Genomic DNA, 19129 nt, shown 5'->3' on the forward strand with positions numbered 1-19129 from the left:
TTTAAGAAGAATAAACTTAAAAAAATTTAAAACAAAAATGTAATATGTGATATGTGAATTTATGTATTACAAAACTCTTTTTTTAACATTAAGAAATGTACTGAATTTTTTATTTTCTGAAACATTTATCTCTAATAAAAGAAAAAAGATGCCAAGAATGGATCCGAGGACATAACTTTAACATAAAAAAGGAGGAGAGCAGTTTGAAAACCCAGAGGAAAACATGTGGCCGTTTTAGGTATTCAATGCTTTCTCCGATCAAAAATCATCCTCACTCGTTCTTACGTACTTTAGCATTAAGGTACTCTAAAGCTAATGTGGCGTGAGGATGTAAAAGTGAGAGCGTATCTCTAAAAAGCTCAAGGCGGTGAGCTAAGAAGGTCAAGTTCTGGAACGTCCCGTGTGTTTTAACATGTGTCTCCCACTAAAGATCAGTGTCCGTCCAAAAGACGTTACAAACCGAATAATGCATCATAAATGGCCAATCGCCTTCATCCGCGCTTTTTGCGTCTTTACTGGCGAGTTGACTCAACCAAGGAAGGACTATGTGATTGGACTTCCAAACCAAATCGAACGAAATCCACGTCAAATTGTACTTTCAAATGATTTCTCATCATACATTTCAAAATAATTTGTTTTATATAAGTAAAATGCTTAGGCTCTGTTAGCTCTCACTGGTATTTTTTTTTTCTTATTGTTTTAAGTACGTACGTATTTTTTAATAATATTATAATTTTTTTTTAAATATTTAAAAAAAGACCAAAAACAAAAACACACATTATAACGGTAGCCATAACGCTACCCTTTATATAAGAATATTTATTTTCTTAAAAGTAGTGGACGTGATTTATATACCTTAAAATAAAACAGTATGAACTATTATTATTTTTAGTTAGTCATACTTGGAGGCCAACCAAGTGGTTTTTCGTAAACAAATGGGGATAAATTTTGAATTACAAAATTATTTAATCTTACAACTGTTGTGTGATGTGAATTTCTTTTACTTATTTTTTTGAAATCGATAATGTTATATATAATTTTAGAGTGTATAAGTATCGAATATTTAGTATTATTAAATAAATATTTTTTCATACGAATTTGAGATTTATTCACTTTTTTTTAAGAAAAATGCATACGACTTGCATATCTTAAAAATACAAATATAATTTTGAGATCACACATCTAGCTACTACTCAATTATAGTACCGATTGCATTTGCACCTTTGATTTTTTGAACAATTTTATCATTTAAAAAAAAAAGAAAAAAGAAAGAGCATCCGTTTAACGGGGCTTGATTTTGTTCATCCATGGCCGTGGGCTTTTAGTTTATCCCCAGCTAGCCTCAAAGTTAATTACGAGGAACATGAAGAAATTATTAAGTCACTCTAGAGCAACCACCACGACTTGTTTTCCAACATTGCGGCCTGTAAAGAGTTCAACTAGAGCCGCCGGCCCACTCTCAAGGCCTTGTGCTTTGTCTTCAACGTCTACAATCTTTCCTTCATTGATGTAAGGCAGAACCAACTCCAAAAACTTGAGATAAAGATGGTAGTAATCCGGAACCAGGAAGCCTTCCATGCGGACACGTTTCGCAACCAGATAGATTAGATTGTGAACACCTTCGGCTTGGCCGAGGTTGTACCGTGAGATCATCCCGCACATGGCAATGCGGTCGCCAATCCTCATGTTTAGAAGCACTGCATCCAGCATCTTTCCCCCAACATTCTCCCAGTTTTCCGACAAACCATCAAACCATGTTTTCCGACACAATTAGGAAAGAAGTGTACTGCTACTGACCTTTTCAAAGCTGCATTCAAGTCAGGCTCTTCTTTGTAATTGAAACCGTCGTCAAACCCAAACTTGTTTTTCAGTAGATCCACCTTTTGTTGCACAAATGATCGATGAGAGGAAAAACAAGACAGAACAAATTAAGAAGAAGCTGGAGTTAATGAGGTTGCTCCCTCTGTTAACTCAATCAACTATCTATTTAACATTATTATGCACCCCTTTTCCTTGCTACCAGCGCTCCCAACAACATAGCAACCCTGCAACTTTGCAGACTGACCAACAAGCTGACCAACTGCTCCTGAAGCCGCTGAAATGAACACGTACTGTCCTTTCTTTGGAGAGCAAATCTCATAAAATCCAATATAAGCAGTCATACCAGGCATACCTACACATCACAGATCATATTATTGAATTCTAGAGCTCTGGGAATCAACTTAGACATCATATTAATCTTAGAAAATAATATAGAATGGTCGGGATACATTGGATTTTGCAAACCAAAATATAGAATATCGTAATATCCATATTCCTTTTCCAGCATCTATCAGCAAAATAAATGGAGAAGAAGCTTAATTACCAAGGATTCCAGTATAGTAGGAAAGAGGAACATCAGTGTGTTGGATTTTAGTCAATGTGTCTGCTGCTGGTTTGGTAAGGACGCTATATTCTTCCCACCCGGTTATTCCCCAGACCAAGTCGCCTTTCTCAAAGTTTGGGTGCCCACAAACCAAAATTTCAGCCACTCCGTATCCTCTGATTGGCTGCATGCATGCCAGCTTCAATGTCAAACAATTTTGATCACATCGACACGCATTCAACAATGTTGATTTCATTTTTCATTTCTTATCGGTGACATTCCAAACGAGAACTTCAAAAAGACAGAAAGGGTGAATGGGATTGTGAGTACGTAGTATTAGAAACAAGGTATAGACTAGAACACAGAGAGAAACTTTCTAACTTTCCCTTCATGTATTATATTGTACTGTATAACTGGATATTCCTTTTGTAACAGATTTCATTTCTACAAATGAGGACATTACATGTGTATAACAGAAAATTATTCTTGAACATTATGGCTTGTCATACTCTTTGCCGAGGTGTCTTGATCATGTGAGGTAGAATTACTGATATGCCCTTGCGAGCCAAGCATGTTTGGAAGTACAGTGAGGCTCGATCTTAGAGTGGAAAATCTGGAAGTGGATAAGGGCTTTGTAAAAATATCAGCAAGCTGGTCTTTGCTTGAAAGAAAATAGACTTGAAGAGCTTTAACTTGAATTCTATCCCTTACAAAATGATAATTAATGTCTACATGTTTAGTCCTTGAATCCTAACTTAGACAAGAGAGATTGTATCCATAGTAATTCACACGTGCCATGTGCAAGAGACTTGTATTCGGCTTCTGTGCTTGATTGAACTATCGTAGACTGTTTCTTTGAGCTCCATGACACCAAGTTTTTGCTGTAGAAGACACAATAACCCCCAATTGATTTTCTGTCATCAGGGCACCCTACCCAATCCGCGTCAATATATGCAGCCAAAGATGAAGTAGAAGATGGTTGAATAAGTAAACCAAACTATTGAAGGGTATGTTTCAAGTAGCGTAGAATACGCTTGACACTTTGCCAATGGTAAATGCATGGGGCATGCATATATTGACAAACGCGGTTGACAGAGAAAGCAAGATCTGGTCTGGTGAAGAGCAAGTACTGCAAGCTACCCACTACACTTCTATATAACGTAGGATCTTCTACGGATGATGAATCAAAAGCAGACAACTTAGTGGAGGGGGACATGGGACTGCTAATTGACTTACAGTTTAGCATATTCATCTTTTTGAGCAAATCCAAAATATACTTTTTCTGAGAGATAAAAAGTCCAGTAGCATTTCGTTGACATTCAAGTCCCAAGAAATAATGTAAATCCCCAAGATCCTTAAGAGGAAAATCAGTGCTTAAAGTAGTAATAAGTTGAGCAATAACACTCGGACTAGAACCAATAAGCACAATGTCGTCAACATAAACTAAGAAGTAGATAACCACATTCTGATGCCGATAAATAAACAGAGAGGTGTCAGATTTAGAAATAACAAATCCCAACTCCAATAACTGAGAATTAAGTCGCGCGTACCAAGTGCGTGGAGCCTGTTTTAGGCCATACAGAGCTTGATTCATTTTGCAAACATAATGAGGAAATTGAGGATGTGTAAACCTAGGTGGTTGAGTCATGAATACATTTTCATCAATGGTCCCATGCAAAAACGCATTTTGGACATCTAACTGGTGAATCTTCCAACCAGAGGAGATTGCAATAGAAAGTACTAACCGGATCAAAGTTGGCTTGATCACAAGGCTAAATGTTTCATTGTAGTCCAAGCCTTCAAGTTGACTGTAGCTACCAGTCTTGCTTTTCTTCGTTCAACAGATCCATTTGACAGGTGCTTTGTTTTGAAAATCCAACGGCAGCCAACAATATTATGATTTGGAGCAGGCGGGACCAGCGACCAAGTGTTTGTGGTCATGAGGGCATCAAGTTCCAACTGCATTGCACTCCTCCATTCGGGATACTTGGAAGCTTGAGTAACTTAAGTTGGTTCCTGTGGAATTTCAGTGGAGGTAACATGGGCGTGCGGTGGAGGCCACAGAGTGGTGCTGTCAGTTCTTACTTTGGGGCAAGTTATATTAGCCTTGGATCTAGTTTGCATGGGATGAACCGATGTAATGGTGGGGGGAATTTCAGGGGAAGAAGATGATGAGAGAGGTGGAGAAGTATCAGGACATAAGGGATCGAGTGGTGCCATTGATGAGGTTGGGTCTAGAGGAGAACTTAATGGGCTAGAATGTGCATGGGTAGTGGACGATGGGGTTACAGGCCTTGTTATGTGTTGATTAGAAGAAGGCCCATGAGAAAAGGAAGGCCCAAGAGATTGAAGGGGAGAGAATAAGGGTAACTGAGTGTGAGTGTCGTTGGGTTTGAGTGCAGATTCGGATGTGGACATAGAGAAGGGAAAATTATTTTCATCAAATAAGACATCTCTTGAGATATACATTTTTGCCGTGGGAACGTGAAAACACATGTAACCATGATGAGAAGAACTGTATCCAAGAAACACACATGGGAGAGATATGAAATGGAGTTTGTGTTTGTTGTATGGCCTAAGATTAGGCCAGCATTGGCAGCTGAAAGTCTTTAAAAACATATAATCTGGTTTTTGATTAAATAAAACTTCAAAAGGTGATTTATTATTTAAAATGGGAGTGGGGAGTCTGTTGATGAGGAAGACAGCAGTGACAAAAGCATCAGACCAATAAGAATGAGGGAGAGAAGAATGATTAAGGAGTGCAAGACCTGTTTCCACTATATGTCTGTGTTTTCATTCTACTGGCCTGTTTTGAGAGTGAGCATAAGGACAAGAAAGGTGATGAGAGATACCAAAAGATTGTAACACACGTTTAAGAGATCTAAATTCGCCACCCCAATCCAATTGTAATGCACGAATTTTTGTATTAAAGATAGTTTCTACATTACGCTTGAAAGATAAAAAGACTGTGACTACATCGAATTTACATTTTAATGGAAAAATCCAAATAAACCTACTGTAGTCATCAACAAAGGATAGGTAATATCGAAAACCACCATGAGATAGCATTGGCGCAGAACTCCACACATCAGTTAAAAGAAGGTGGAGAGGAGCTGGTGATCGAAAAGAGGCTTGACCATATGGGAGTTGATGAAGTTTGGCCTTGCAACAGGAAGAGCATAATCCCTTGGAGGAAGACGACTTTATGGGAAGGGAAACTTGTGAAATTATTCTGTCAACTAAGTGCATGGATGGATGACCTAGCTGAACATGCCATTGGAAAGAGGAAACATGTTCACCAACATGAGCTTGAGGAGATGGAATTGTTTGAGGAAACACATACATTCCATCCTAGTGAGGCCTTGAAGAAGAACTTGATGGGTTCGAGAATCCTTTACACAAAAGAAAGAAGAGTGAAATTCAAAATATATACAATTATCTTCACACAATTGTCTGACAGAAATTAAGTTTTTGGAAATTGAAGGAACATGATATAATGTTGCCCAGATGATTAACATAAGAGGGGGAGTGAATTGAGTTGTATTAAAAAAAATAACAATTATAAATCAAATATACAATATAAAATATAAACAAAATACGAAATAACAATAAATATAAAGAGTAAGGGTAATAAAGAAGCAAACTCAGTATGTTAACAAGGTTCAATCCCACTACCTACGTCCTCGCCTCAAGCTACCCCTTGAGGATCCCCAAATTCACTATTTGACCTCCTTCAGGTGGAGATAGAAACCTATTATACATTTGAACAATACCGCTACAAAGGATCCGTTTATAACAACCTTTACACTTGCAATTACCTTACACGTGGTGATTCAACTATTCCTTGTATAGAACACTTTTTACACACACAAGGGTTATACACACCATTTTACTGATACAAGAGCTGATAGTGGGTAGGTTATCAGAAAACACTCTTCAATGAGTGAAATAAAAACAATACAGCGCAAACTATATATCTTTCAAAATGAACAAAGATTAAGGTTCAATACTTAGAGAAGAGAGAACGAAAGTTTTGAATGAATGTTGTATGTTCTGAATGTTGTAAATGTGAAACTCTCAAATGATCTATTTATAGACATATAAGACTTCATATTCAAATTTAAAAAGATTTACATGTCAAAGACAACATCATTCACTTTTTCAAAAAATTCAAATAAAAAATTCTTCTTTTTCAATTGTCAATAGACAACATTATTCATTTTTCAAATACTTCAAATCTAATTTTTTACTTTTAGCATATAAAAAAATGAGCACACTTTACTTTTCAAAAAATTCAAACCTAATCTTTTACTTTTTGCATATGACAAAAGGAGCACACTTTACTTTTTAAAACATTCAAACTTAATCTTTTTACTTTTTGCATATGACAAAAGGAGCATATTTTACTTTTCAAATTTTTCAAACAAAAACATCTACTTTTTGCATAACTTAACAAAAGTATCAATCACTTTTAAAAATATTCAAATAAAACATGTACATGTGAAAGATGACAATCAATTATCTTTAATATTTTCAAAATTCAAACCTTTAATCAATGCATGCACATGTGAAAGATGACAATCAATCATTTTTCAAAATTTTCAAAATATTCATGTACATGTAGAAAATGTATTTTAATGCTTTATGATAAAATATTAATTTTGACCATTAATCCTAATTTCGAATTTTTAAGAGATTTACAATATTATTCTATTACTTTAATGTGAACTTGTTTTCTTCTTGCTTATGCTTGATGTGCTTGACTCCATTGTGTAAACAACTTGAGATTCAGACTCATTTGTTCTTTGAATTCATTTGTTATCATCAAAATCCATGTGTAGATATATAATTATACAAATCTTGAAACCTTGAGTTCAACAATCTCCCCATTTTTTATGATGACAAATACTTGATAGAACCTGAAATTTGTATTAATACTTAAGCTCCTCTTGAGAATGTGCGTTAGTTTTTCAAGTAAAAGTATAAATATAATTCCAAACATATATAACAAGTTTAGCAATTCAAATAATTAGCAATTCAAACAATGTTAATGTTCTAGTCTAACACTTCTCCCCATTTTGGCATCATTAAAAAGGATCCGTAGCAAGTAAATGGACGGAAGAAAACGGTGTGTTAGTAGACACTGTAGATAGTTGAAAAAATGGATCCGTCTGTGATGACTCGACAAGCGTGGCTGGAAATTTGAAAAAAATCCCCTGATGTTGTTAACAAATGAGATTGAGAGCTTCGAATTTCTAAAAAAATGTCATTTTCACTGATCGGTTAAAAAATCACATTGCTCTTTGACTTGGATGATAGCTTGTCTTGTTCTTTATGCTATCTCTATAAAACCAGTCTTAAAGTTCATCCAATCCGCGTCAAATTTTCTTCTCATTTCTATAACTCATCTGCATTCCTTCAACATTCTTGCTTTAAGTTTTCAATTATTTTCTTAATGGCTCATTCTTCTAACATTCCTCTGGATTCATTCATGAGGTATTCTACACCTCAACCTTCTGTCCTTTTTGCAGCTACCATTGATGCCATGTTGCAGCAAGAAAATAATAATTTGACTAATAATTCAGACTCCGATGCTATCTACGATTTGGTGAGTTTCGGAACTCGCTACTCCTCCTCTATAGTTGTTTTTTCCCAGCGGTTACAAATCAGAAACCATGAGTTTGAAAAACTTAAAGAACAAATTGTTGTACTTCAGCGAATTGTTCAAGAGTCTCACACAAGGGAAGGAATCTTTCGGCAGAAAAATAAACAGTTGAAATCTCTATTGGATTCTTCATTCCGCTTGCCAGTTCCCATGGATAGGGATGACATGATATTATATGAAGAGAATGAGCGTCTCAAACATGAGGCTAAGAACCTCAAGTTTATGTAAAAGTATTTTAAAAAAAGCTCTCTATTTTTATTGACTCTAGTCTATCTTTTAAGAGATATTCATGGCATGCATCATATCTGTTTCTCTTCTTATTATACATAATCTATCCTCTGGTAAAGGTTTTGTGAAAATATCTGCTAACTGATCGTGTGTGTTTGTGAACTCTAGTACTATATCACCTTTCTGCACATGATTTCGAAGAAAATGATATCTTATTTCAATATGCTTAGTTTTAGAATGTTGTATTAGGTTCTTTGAAAGATTTATAATACTTGTATTATCACATTTGATTGGAATGTGATTATACATGAGTTTAAAATCTTCAAGTTGTTGTTTCATGTAAAGAACTTGAGCACAACAACTACCCGCAGCAATATATTTTGTTTCAGTAGTAGATAATGTAACAGAATCTTATATTTTATTAAACTAGGAAACTAGTGCATGACCTAAGAAATGACATGCTCCACTAGTACTTTTCCGATCTATTTTACAACCAGCATAATCAGCATGTGTAGCTGATTAGATCGAAAGCTGTGTGTTTAGGGTACCATAACCCTAGGTTAATTGTACCACTAAGATATCTAAAAATGCGTTTAACGACAATTAAATGAGATTCTTTTGGAGATGATTAAAAGCGTGCACATAAACACACACTAAACATAATATCTGGTCTACTGGCTGTTAAATATAATAAGCTACCAATCATACCTCGATATACTTTCGAGTCAACTGGCTTACCGATTTCATCTTTATCAAGTTTAGTTGATGGGCTCATTGATGTTCCAATTTCCTTAGCACATTCCATCCCAAACTTCTTTAATAATTCCTTAATATATTTTGATTGATTGATGAATGTCTCACTTTTTACTTGCTTAATTTGCAATCCGAAAAAGAATGTAAGTTCTCCCATCATGCTCATTTCAAATTATTCCTGCATAGTTTTAACAAAAACTTGACACATATTTTCATTAGTAACATTGAATATTATATCATCAACATAAATCTGAATAAAAAAAATATCATCATTTTCATATTTAATGAAAAGAGTTGTGTCAATTTTTCATCTTGAAAAACTTTTTTCAATTAAGAAACCACCGATTCTCTCGTACCAATATTTAGGAGCTTGTTTGAGTCCATATAGTGCTTCTGTGACTTTAAAAACATGATTTGGGAAAATATGATTTTCAAAACCTGGAAGTTGCTCAACATATACCTCTTCATTTATAAAACCATTTAAGAAAACACTTTTAACATCCATTTGAAAGAGTTTGAAATCTTTATAACAAGCATATGCAAGTAGAATTTGAATAGTTTTTAATCTTGCGACTTGTGCATATGTCTCATCATAATCGATTCATTCTTTTTGATTAAAACCTTGGGCTACAAGTCGAGCCTTATTTCTAGTAATGACTCCAGACTTATCTTTCTTGTTTTTAAAAACCCATTTTGTTCCAATAATAGTATGATTTTTGGGTCTAGGAACAAGTGTCCAAACATCATTTCTTTCAAATTGATTTAACTCTTCTTACATAATTAGAATCCAAGATTCATTAAGAAGTGCTTCATCAATATTTTTGGGTTTAATCTGAGATAGAAAAGCAGTATGATTGCAAATATTTCTAAGAGATGATCGAATACTTACACCTCGTGAAGGTTCTCCTAGAATTTGGTCCACTGGATGATCTTTCACAAATTTTCACTATTTGGTTGCATCTTGTATTAAATTTTGATGATCTTTCCTGATGTTTCCATGTTGAACTTCCTCTATTGTGTCTTCTTTGTTGAGATTAAGACTTTCTATATTATTTATACCTCATGTTTCTTCATCAATAGATTTATTGGAGAGTAGAGAATTAAATTAATTAAATTAATTAAATACTACATACATAGATTCTTGTACAGTCAAAGTCTTTTTATTGAATACTCTATAAGTTTTACTATTAGTATAATACCCGAAAAAGATACATTCATCAGATTTTGCATCAAACTTGTCTAAATTATCCTTGTCATTCAAAATAAAATATTTGCATCCAAATACATGAAAGTAACCAATATTGGACTTTTTCTCATTCCAAAGCTCATAGGGGGTTTTATCTAATTTAGACCTTAACATAACTCTATTTATAACATAACATGTAGTACTTACTGCTTCGGCCCAAAAATAACTAGGCAAGTTGTTCTCATTAAACATTGGTCTTGTCATCTTTTGAAGATATCTATTTTTCCTCTCTACTACCCCATTTTGTTAAGGATTTCGAGGAGAAGAAAAATTATGCACAAAACTATTTTCATCACAAAATGTTTCAATATTTTTATTAACAAACTATTTTTCCCTATCATTTTGGATACTTGAAATGGTATAACCCTTTTCATTTTGAATTCTCTTGCATAACTTGGTAAATGCATTATATGTCTCATCTTGTTTGGGTTTAATCTGAGATAGAAAAGCAGTATGATTGCAAATATTTCTAAGAGATGATCGAATACTTACACCTCGTGAAGGTTCTCCTAGAATTTGGTCCACTGGATGATCTTTCACAAATTTTCACTATTTGGTTGCATCTTGTATTAAATTTTGATGATCTTTCCTGATGTTTCCATGTTGAACTTCCTCTATTGTGTCTTCTTTGTTGAGATTAAGACTTTCTATGTTATTTATACCTCATGTTTCTTCATCAATAGATTTATTGGAGAGTAGAGAATTAAATTAATTAAATACTACATACATAGATTCTTGTACAGTCAAAGTCTTTTTATTGAATACTCTATAAGTTTTACTATTAGTAGAATACCCGAAAAAGATACATTCATCAGATTTTGTATCAAACTTGTCTAAATTATCCTTGTCATTCAAAATAAAATATTTGCATCCAAATACATGAAAGTAACCAATATTGGACTTTTTCTCATTCCAAAGCTCATAGGGGGTTTTATCTAATTTAGACCTTAACATAACTCTATTTATAACATAACATGTAGTACTTACCGCTTCGGCCCAAAAATAACTAGGCAAGTTGTTCTCATTAAACATTGGTCTTGTCATCTTTTGAATATATCTATTTTTCCTCTCTACTACCCCATTTTGTTGAGGATTTCGAGGAGAAGAAAAATTATGCACAAAACTATTTTCATCACAAAATGTTTCAATATTTTTATTAACAAACTATTTTCCCCTATCATTTTGGATACTTGAAATGGTATAACCCTTTTCATTTTGAATTCTCTTGCATAATTTGGTAAATGCATTATATGTCTCATCTTTATGAGTAAGAAAGATAACCCAAGTATATCTAGAGAAATCATCAACAATAAAAAATGCATAATATTTTCCTCCTAAACTTGCAACTCTATTTGGCCCAAAAAGATCCATGTGTATCAGTTGCAATAGTCTAGTAGTAGAAATATGTTTCTTGATTTTAAAAGAAGTTTTTGTTTATTTACCAAATTGGCATACATCACAAATTTTGTCTTCAAGAAAATTTACTTTTGGTAAACCTCTCATAAGATCATTTTTTGAAAGTTTGGAAATAAGTTCCATGTTGGCATGACCTAGTCTTCTATGCCATAGCCAACTAGTTTCATTTTGAGTTGAAAAACAAATAGCATCTTATGAGGTAATTTCTTCAAAATCAATTGTATAAATATTATTGTTTCTAAAAGCAATAAAACAAATATTACAATTATAATCATTCAAAATAATTCACTTATCCATTTTGAAAGTAACTGTAAATCTTTTATCACATAATTGACTTATGTTCAAAAGATTATGTTTTAGACCTTCAATAAGTAGAACATCTTCAATTATGAGAGAAGATTCATTACCAATTTTACCTATTCCCACGATCTTCCCTTTCGAGTTGTCTCTAAATGTCACGTGTCCTTCTTCTTTAGATCTAAAATCAAAGAATTTAGTCTTATATCCCGTCATGTGTCTTGAACATTTACTATCTAAAAACCATTTATTTTTGCTTGTAGAAGACTTCATGCATATCTATAAAAATAATTAAAATGATTTTTCTTGGTACCCAAGTTCTTTGGATCCTTTATTTATTAGTATTAGAAGAAATAAGATTTTTAGATACTCATATGACCCTAATAGTCATTGTATATTTTCTTCTAATAGGACAAGCATGATAATTATGACTTTTTCTATTACAAAAATTGTAAATAACATGTGGCATATATGAAGAACTTGAGTAATTATAATAGTATCCTTTTTTGACAAAATTATTTTTATGAAAAGAATTTTGAATATTGGACTTTGATGTAGAAGGATTATCAAAGAAGTTTTTATAAGATTTGTATTTTTGTTTTGGTAAATATCCCAAGCTTATCTTGTCAAAAACACATATTTAACTACCAAGAAGTTTTTCAAAATTTCTTTTTCCATTCGTAAAGTTTTCAATAATATTTTCTAAATCAGTTTTCTTCTTCTTCAACTCAAAATTTTCATTTTTTAAAACGATATTTTATTTTCTTAAAATATCAATTTCATTTGTTAAAGAATATTTTTTCCTTTTTAAAGCAGTATACTTGATACCCAATTTTTCAAGTTCCTCATATACATCTTTTAAAACATTTTACAATTCTTCATATGAAAGATCTTCAATATTATCAAAATTTGTTACCTCAATGTCATCTTTGGCCTGATTCTCCATTGCTTGCTTCATTATCTAAACTACTTGAATCATCATCCCATGTAGTTTTCATTGCTTTCTTGCCCTTGTTTCGATCTTTCTTTAACAGAAGACAATCTGGTTTGATATGACCAGGCTTATTGCATTTATAACAAATTAAAGTGTCATTTTTACTTGAATCTTTCTTGAAAAACTTTTTGAACGATTTCCTCGAAGGAGTTTTATTTTTCTTCAAGAACCTTTGAATTCTTCTTGTTATATCGCAACTTCTTCATCTTTGTCATCATTTTCCTGATCTTCATCACTTTTACTTTCATGAGAAACGACTTTAAGTGCTAAACTCTTCTTGAGCCTTCCTTCTTCTTCTCCTATTTTCAATGTGTACTCATGGGTGATAAGTGATTCGATGAGTTCATTGACTTCGAGCTTCTTGAGGTCTCCAGCTTCAAGAATCGCTGTAAGTTTTGATTCCCAACGTTTTGGTAAAGAGTTGAGAATTTTTCTTACTATCTCTACATTGGAATAAACTTTGCCAAGAGCTGTCAAACTGCTTATTATGTTAGTAAAACGAGTGTGCATACTAGAAATAGATTCATCATCATTCATCTTAAACATTTCATATTCATGAGTAAGAATATAAATTTTTGATTATTTGACTTGCAAAGTTCTTTCATAAGTAATTTACAAGTTATCCCAAATTTCATTTGCCGTAGCGCAATTCATTATTCTATTAAATTCATTTCCATTAAAAGCATTATATAATAAATTCATAATAATTAAATTCAAAATATAAAATCTATCGTCTTCACGATCAAACTATTCTTCTTCCTTTTTGACATTTACTCCATCAACCACTTTTGTTGGAATATAAATTCCATTTACAATGCATTTCCAGATTTCTCGACCTTGAGCTTGAATGAATATTCTCATTCTAATTTTTCAAAATGAATAATTGTCTCCACAAAAGAGTGGAGGCCGACTGCTAGATTGACCTTCACCAAATAAAGTTATAATGTTAGCCATAAGATCTTAACTCAAAAGATAGTTAATCTTATAACAGAGCTCTTGCCCTGATACCAATTGTTGTCCAGATGACTAACACAAGAGGGGAAGTGAATTGAGTTGTATTATAAAAAAATAACAATTATAAATCAAATATACAATATAAAATATAAACAAAATACGATATAACAATAAATATAAAAAGTAAGGGTAAGAAAGAAGTAAACTCAGTATGTTAACGAGGTTTAGCCCCACTACCTACGTTCTCGCCTCAAGCTACCCCTTGAGGATTTCCAAATTCACTATTCAACCTCCTTCAGGTGGAGATAGAAACCTATTATACCTTTGAACAACACTGTTACAAAGGATACGTGTAGAACACCCTCTACACTTGCAATCACCTACACGTGGTGATTCAATTATTCCCAGTGTAGAACACTTTCTACACACACAAGGTTTATTCACACTTTTTTACTGATACAAGAGTTGATAGTGGGTAGGTTATCAGAAAACACTCCTCAATGAGTGAAATAAAAACAATACAGCTCAAACTATATTTCTCTCAAAATGAACAAGGATTAAGGCTCAATGCTTAGAGAAGAGAGAATGAAAGTTTTGAATGAATGTTGTATGCTCTGAATGTTGTGAATGTGAAACTCTCAAATGATCTATTTATAGGCATATAAGACTTCATATTCAAATTTAAAAAGATTCACATGTCAAAGACAACATCATTCACTTTTTCAAAAAATTCAAATAAAAGGTTATTCTTTTTCAATTGTCAAGAGACAACATTATTCATTTTTGAAATACTTCAAAGCAAATGTTTTACTTTTGACATATGATAAAATGAGCACACTTTACTTTTCAAAAAATTTAAACCTAATCTTTTACTTTTTGTATATGACAAAAGGAGCACACTTTACTTTTTAAAAAATTCAAACCTAATCTTTTTACTTTTTGCATATGACAAAAGGAGTATACTTTACTTTCCAAAATTTTCAAACAAAAACATTTACCTTTTGCATAAGTCAAAAAAAGTATCAATCATTTTTGAAAATATTCAAATAAAACATACACATGTGAAATATGACAATCAATCATCTTTAATATTTTTAAAGTTCAAACCTTTAATCAAAGCATGCATATGTGAAAAATGACAATCAATTATCTTTCAAAATTTTCAAATTTAATTTTCAAAATATTCATGCACATGTGGAAAATGTATTTTAATGCTTATAATAAAATATTAATTTTGAACCTTAATCCTAATTTCAAATTTTTAAGAGATTTACAATATTACTCTATGACTTTAATGTGAACTTGTTCCCTTCTTGCTCATACTTGTTTTCTTGATGTGCTTGACTCCATTGTGTAGACAACTTGAACTTGAGACTTCTTTGTTCTTTGAATTCATTTATTATCATCAAAATCCATGTATAGATATATAATTACACAAATCTTGAAACCTTGGGTTCAACATATAATTTTGATAGAAGAAGATTGCCTTGAGCTGAGGAAACAGAAGAGCTGCCAACACGCTGAATTGGAAGAGAGGTGTCGTCACCTATACGAACTTGTTCATCACCCTTGTACTTAGATGGATTAAGAGAGAGGTTAGAAAAATCATGTGTGAAGTGGTGTGTGGCGGCAGAATCAGTATACCAATTAGGATTGATGGGAGTGAAAGTTGGTGGAGTGTAGTGTGGGCTTGAAGTATAATGTGCCGAAAGAGAGGATGGTGGGGGGGGGGGGGGGGGGGGTTTGAAAACTAAAGTCAAATTTGTGATAACAGATGTCAGTTGTGTAACCGTGCTTGTGACATACTTGGCATGTGGGTCGATTAGGTGTGGGAAAGGTTGTAGAAGTAGTAAAACTGCGGCCACCATATCTGTCATGACCACCACCTCCCCTGCCATTAGAGAAACCACGACCTCGAGATAAATTGTTTCTTGCATATTTCTGAGTAGAGTTGACAAAGAACTCAGGAGATACTGTGAGGACAGTGATTTTATGATTTAATCGGGACTCATGTGTGAGAAGGTGACTATAAACTTGAGTTGGGGTGAGAGGGTCTGCATGGGTTGTAATGGAAGTGACTATCGAGTCATAGTCAGTGCCTAATCCTACCAAGAGATACGGGATAAAATCAAAGGATGGTAAGACTTTACCAGCCATAGCTAGAGTGTCTCGAAGGAGCCTAGCATGCCTGTAATATTCAGTAATAGAATCTGAACCCTTTTTAAGGGTGGAAAGTTGAAGTTGAACTTGCATTATACGAGCCTGAGATTTTGTAGCAAAGAGTTCATCAAGGAGATCCCATATTTCAAGAGATGTGGATGCCCCGAGAACATGTGCAATTAAAGGTTCAGAGAGAGATGAAATAAGAATACTCATGATGGCTTGATCATGTTGCTATCAAGCTAGAAACAATGGTCTGGAACTTTCATCAAGCGGTTGGGGGGGGGGTGGGGGGGAGGAATAATAGTCCCATCAACATACTCGTATAAATTCTGTCCTTTGAGGTAAGGCATGATTTGTGCCTTCCACAAAAGATAGTTATCGTTGTTTAACTTGACAGTAATCAAGTTAGTAGATGAATGAGGAGGAGGAGGAGGAGTATTGGATGGTTGAGCCATTGGTGCGATAGGGGATGCTTTAGGTATTTGCCATGAAATCAAGCATGGAAGGCTTGAGGCTTGAAAAAAAATAAAAAAAAAAGACGGACGTGAGTCCTAAAAAGTTCTGATTACCATATTAGAAACAAGGTATAGGCTAGAACACACACAGAAACTTTATAACTTTTCCTTCATGTATTGTATTCGGTACAGAGTGCTATTTATACACATAACTGGATATTCCTTTTTGTAACAGATTTCATTTCTACAAATGAGGACATTACATGTGTATAACATAAAATTATTCTTGAATATTCTGCCTTGTCATACTCTTTGCTGAGGTGTCCTGATCATGTGAGGTAGAATTATTGATACGTAGAGACTCACCAAACCGGGCTGGAAGGAGACGAAATGGGTGGAAGGTTCGTACTTAGTCATGCGGCTTCGCTGGGAGGGATCGCATGACAAGTAGAGGTTCTTCACTAAAACGCCGTCGGAACCAACTTGATCAGGAAGCATCAGCTTTATGGTGCCGATGGTGGTCACGCACATGTCCGATTCTTTTGGAAAGCCAGACGCCGGCACGTACTCTCTCAATATCACCTGCTTGTTCCTCACTACAACTGTTGCTTCCTCTGATCCACCCACAATCGCCATTTTTCTTAACTGTGATCTCTGATCCTTCTTATCCTCCCTGTAATATGCGTGTGTTATATATATTAATGGGGAGGGAAGAGCGTGGACAGGAGACAGCTGGTATGCCCATGGGGTTGGGAACGATGAAACCGATAGATGAAATTAGTGTCCAATGTTCAATGGATCTCAAAGCCGCCAGAGGAAACTATCTATTAGGCATTGTGGGCGACAACGAATATGTAGGACTATGGCACATGAATTTCCTACTCATCATTTTTACGTACCATATTTATATTTAAATTTTTAAATTTATTTATATTTTATTTTTCTTAAATTAATTGAATTCTTCTACTTATCATTTATACACCACACACCAAACGTTTAGTAAGAAAAAAAAATTAAAAAATTAAAAATTATGTTTAGTGTATAATATTAAAATGATGAGTAGAAACTTTCAAGACATAATATGCCGCCCGACCACAACAATACAAAACATGTAACCTGAATTATGTTTGGTGGATAGAGTGCATGGATACAAGTCTTCACAAGGTATAGTCTACACATCATTTTTTGGATATGGCGATGACATTTTGAATGGTCAGATGGTGATCAGATACAGGAGAACACACAATAATGATACGCGATGAATTATAATTAATATATGAGTAATATTATACACTATATTCTCATTCTATTATATAAGATGTAACATATTTATTATTATTGAATAATAAATAATCATCAAATAAAAGATCATTCAATAGTAATAAATATACTACATCTTATATAGTGGTGGTGTTACTGATGTATAGAATTTTTCTTAATATATAGATGACACTAAAAGAAAAAAAAATGTGTTTACGAGGTTTAAGATCTATATATCTTCAATATAGAAGATTTGATGAGCCAATTTACTATAACAAAAGGCCGGAATGGGCAAAAGTTGGTTATAAGGAATACAGTTGGTTAAAGAAGGTGCAGTTTGGAGGGTGGGGAATGGTAAGAGAATCAGAGTATGGATTGACAAATGGCTTCCACAACTTTCATCTTTTAAGGTACAAACTCCTATCAACAGATTGGAGCCTGATTCAAAAGTTGCAGCTCTAATTGATGTAGGTAGTGGCAAGTGGAATACTGATCTAATAAAAGATATTTTTTGTATTGAGGAGGCTCATCTTTTTTGTAGCATTCCTATTAGTTTGAGGGATGCTAGTGATAAGTTGATTTGGGCCAAAAGTGACAAGGGTATTTTTTCAGTCAAGAGCGCGTATTTTCTGGACTGCTCTTTAAATAAACAGGTGATTGCAGAAGCTTCGAATGAAGGAAGGGGTGATGTGCTTTGGAGGAAACTATGGCAGTTAAAGATACCAGGGAAGACTAAGCATTTTATTTGGAAGGCACTTAATAATATTCTACCAACTAAGCAGCTTCTGAAGAAAAAACAGGTTATTAATGATGAGTTGTGTCCTGTTTGTCAGAGGGGGGAAGAGTATTATTCATGTACTATGGAGTTGTCCTACTTCCATGGATGTCTGGGGGTAAAAAGTAAGTCCTCTCAAGAAATGGAGTTCTAATTACCCAGATTTCAATTTACTATGGGAGGATCTGATTACCAGATTGGAGACTAAGTTAATAGACCAAGTGGCTGCCATACTTTATAAGCTCTGGGCTAGAAGGAACAGCTTTGTGTTTCACAATAAATTTCTTAGTCCTATGGTTTTAATTCAAACAGCAATAGATGATATTGATGTCCATAAAGAAATACATTTGAGAGTATCTGGTAGAACAGAGAATATTTCATTGCAGAATTCTGTTGTGCAGTGGGGGCCTCCGTGTGATCCTTTAAACTAAACTTTGATGCAGCCTATGACTCTGAAAAGAGAATGATGGGGATTGGCATTATGGTTAGGGATAGTAGGAGCAAGGTGATGATTGTAGTTTCAGCACCGAAAAATCATGTTAATTCTGTGTTTTCTGC

At 33.8% G+C, this 19129-nt stretch overlaps 1 protein-coding gene across 4 annotated transcripts; it reads right to left on the minus strand.

Moving 5' to 3' along the window:
• Positions 1 to 1380: 1380 nt before the first annotated feature.
• LOC122295158 (2-alkenal reductase (NADP(+)-dependent)-like) lies at positions 1381 to 17489 on the minus strand. Of its 4 annotated transcripts, XM_043104234.1 has the most exons (6): positions 16931 to 17489; positions 3407 to 3443; positions 2366 to 2549; positions 2012 to 2173; positions 1789 to 1885; positions 1381 to 1750 (listed from the first exon to the last, which is right to left on the minus strand). In XM_043104234.1, the coding sequence occupies exons 1-6, from the start codon at positions 17170 to 17172 to the stop codon at positions 1381 to 1383; spliced, it is 1092 nt and encodes a 363-aa protein (XP_042960168.1). In that variant the 5' UTR covers positions 17173 to 17489. The 4 variants fall into 4 exon arrangements, with proteins under 4 accessions (XP_042960168.1, XP_042960192.1, XP_042960176.1 ...); XM_043104258.1 differs by lacking the exon at positions 3407 to 3443 and having other exon boundaries at positions 1381 to 1759; positions 1798 to 1885; positions 16903 to 17489; XM_043104242.1 differs by lacking the exon at positions 3407 to 3443 and having other exon boundaries at positions 16903 to 17489.
• Positions 17490 to 19129: the final 1640 nt, after the last annotated feature.

The sequence above is a fragment of the Carya illinoinensis genome, chromosome 2 (assembly GCF_018687715.1).
Source record: "Carya illinoinensis cultivar Pawnee chromosome 2, C.illinoinensisPawnee_v1, whole genome shotgun sequence".
NCBI lineage: Eukaryota > Viridiplantae > Streptophyta > Magnoliopsida > Fagales > Juglandaceae > Carya > Carya illinoinensis.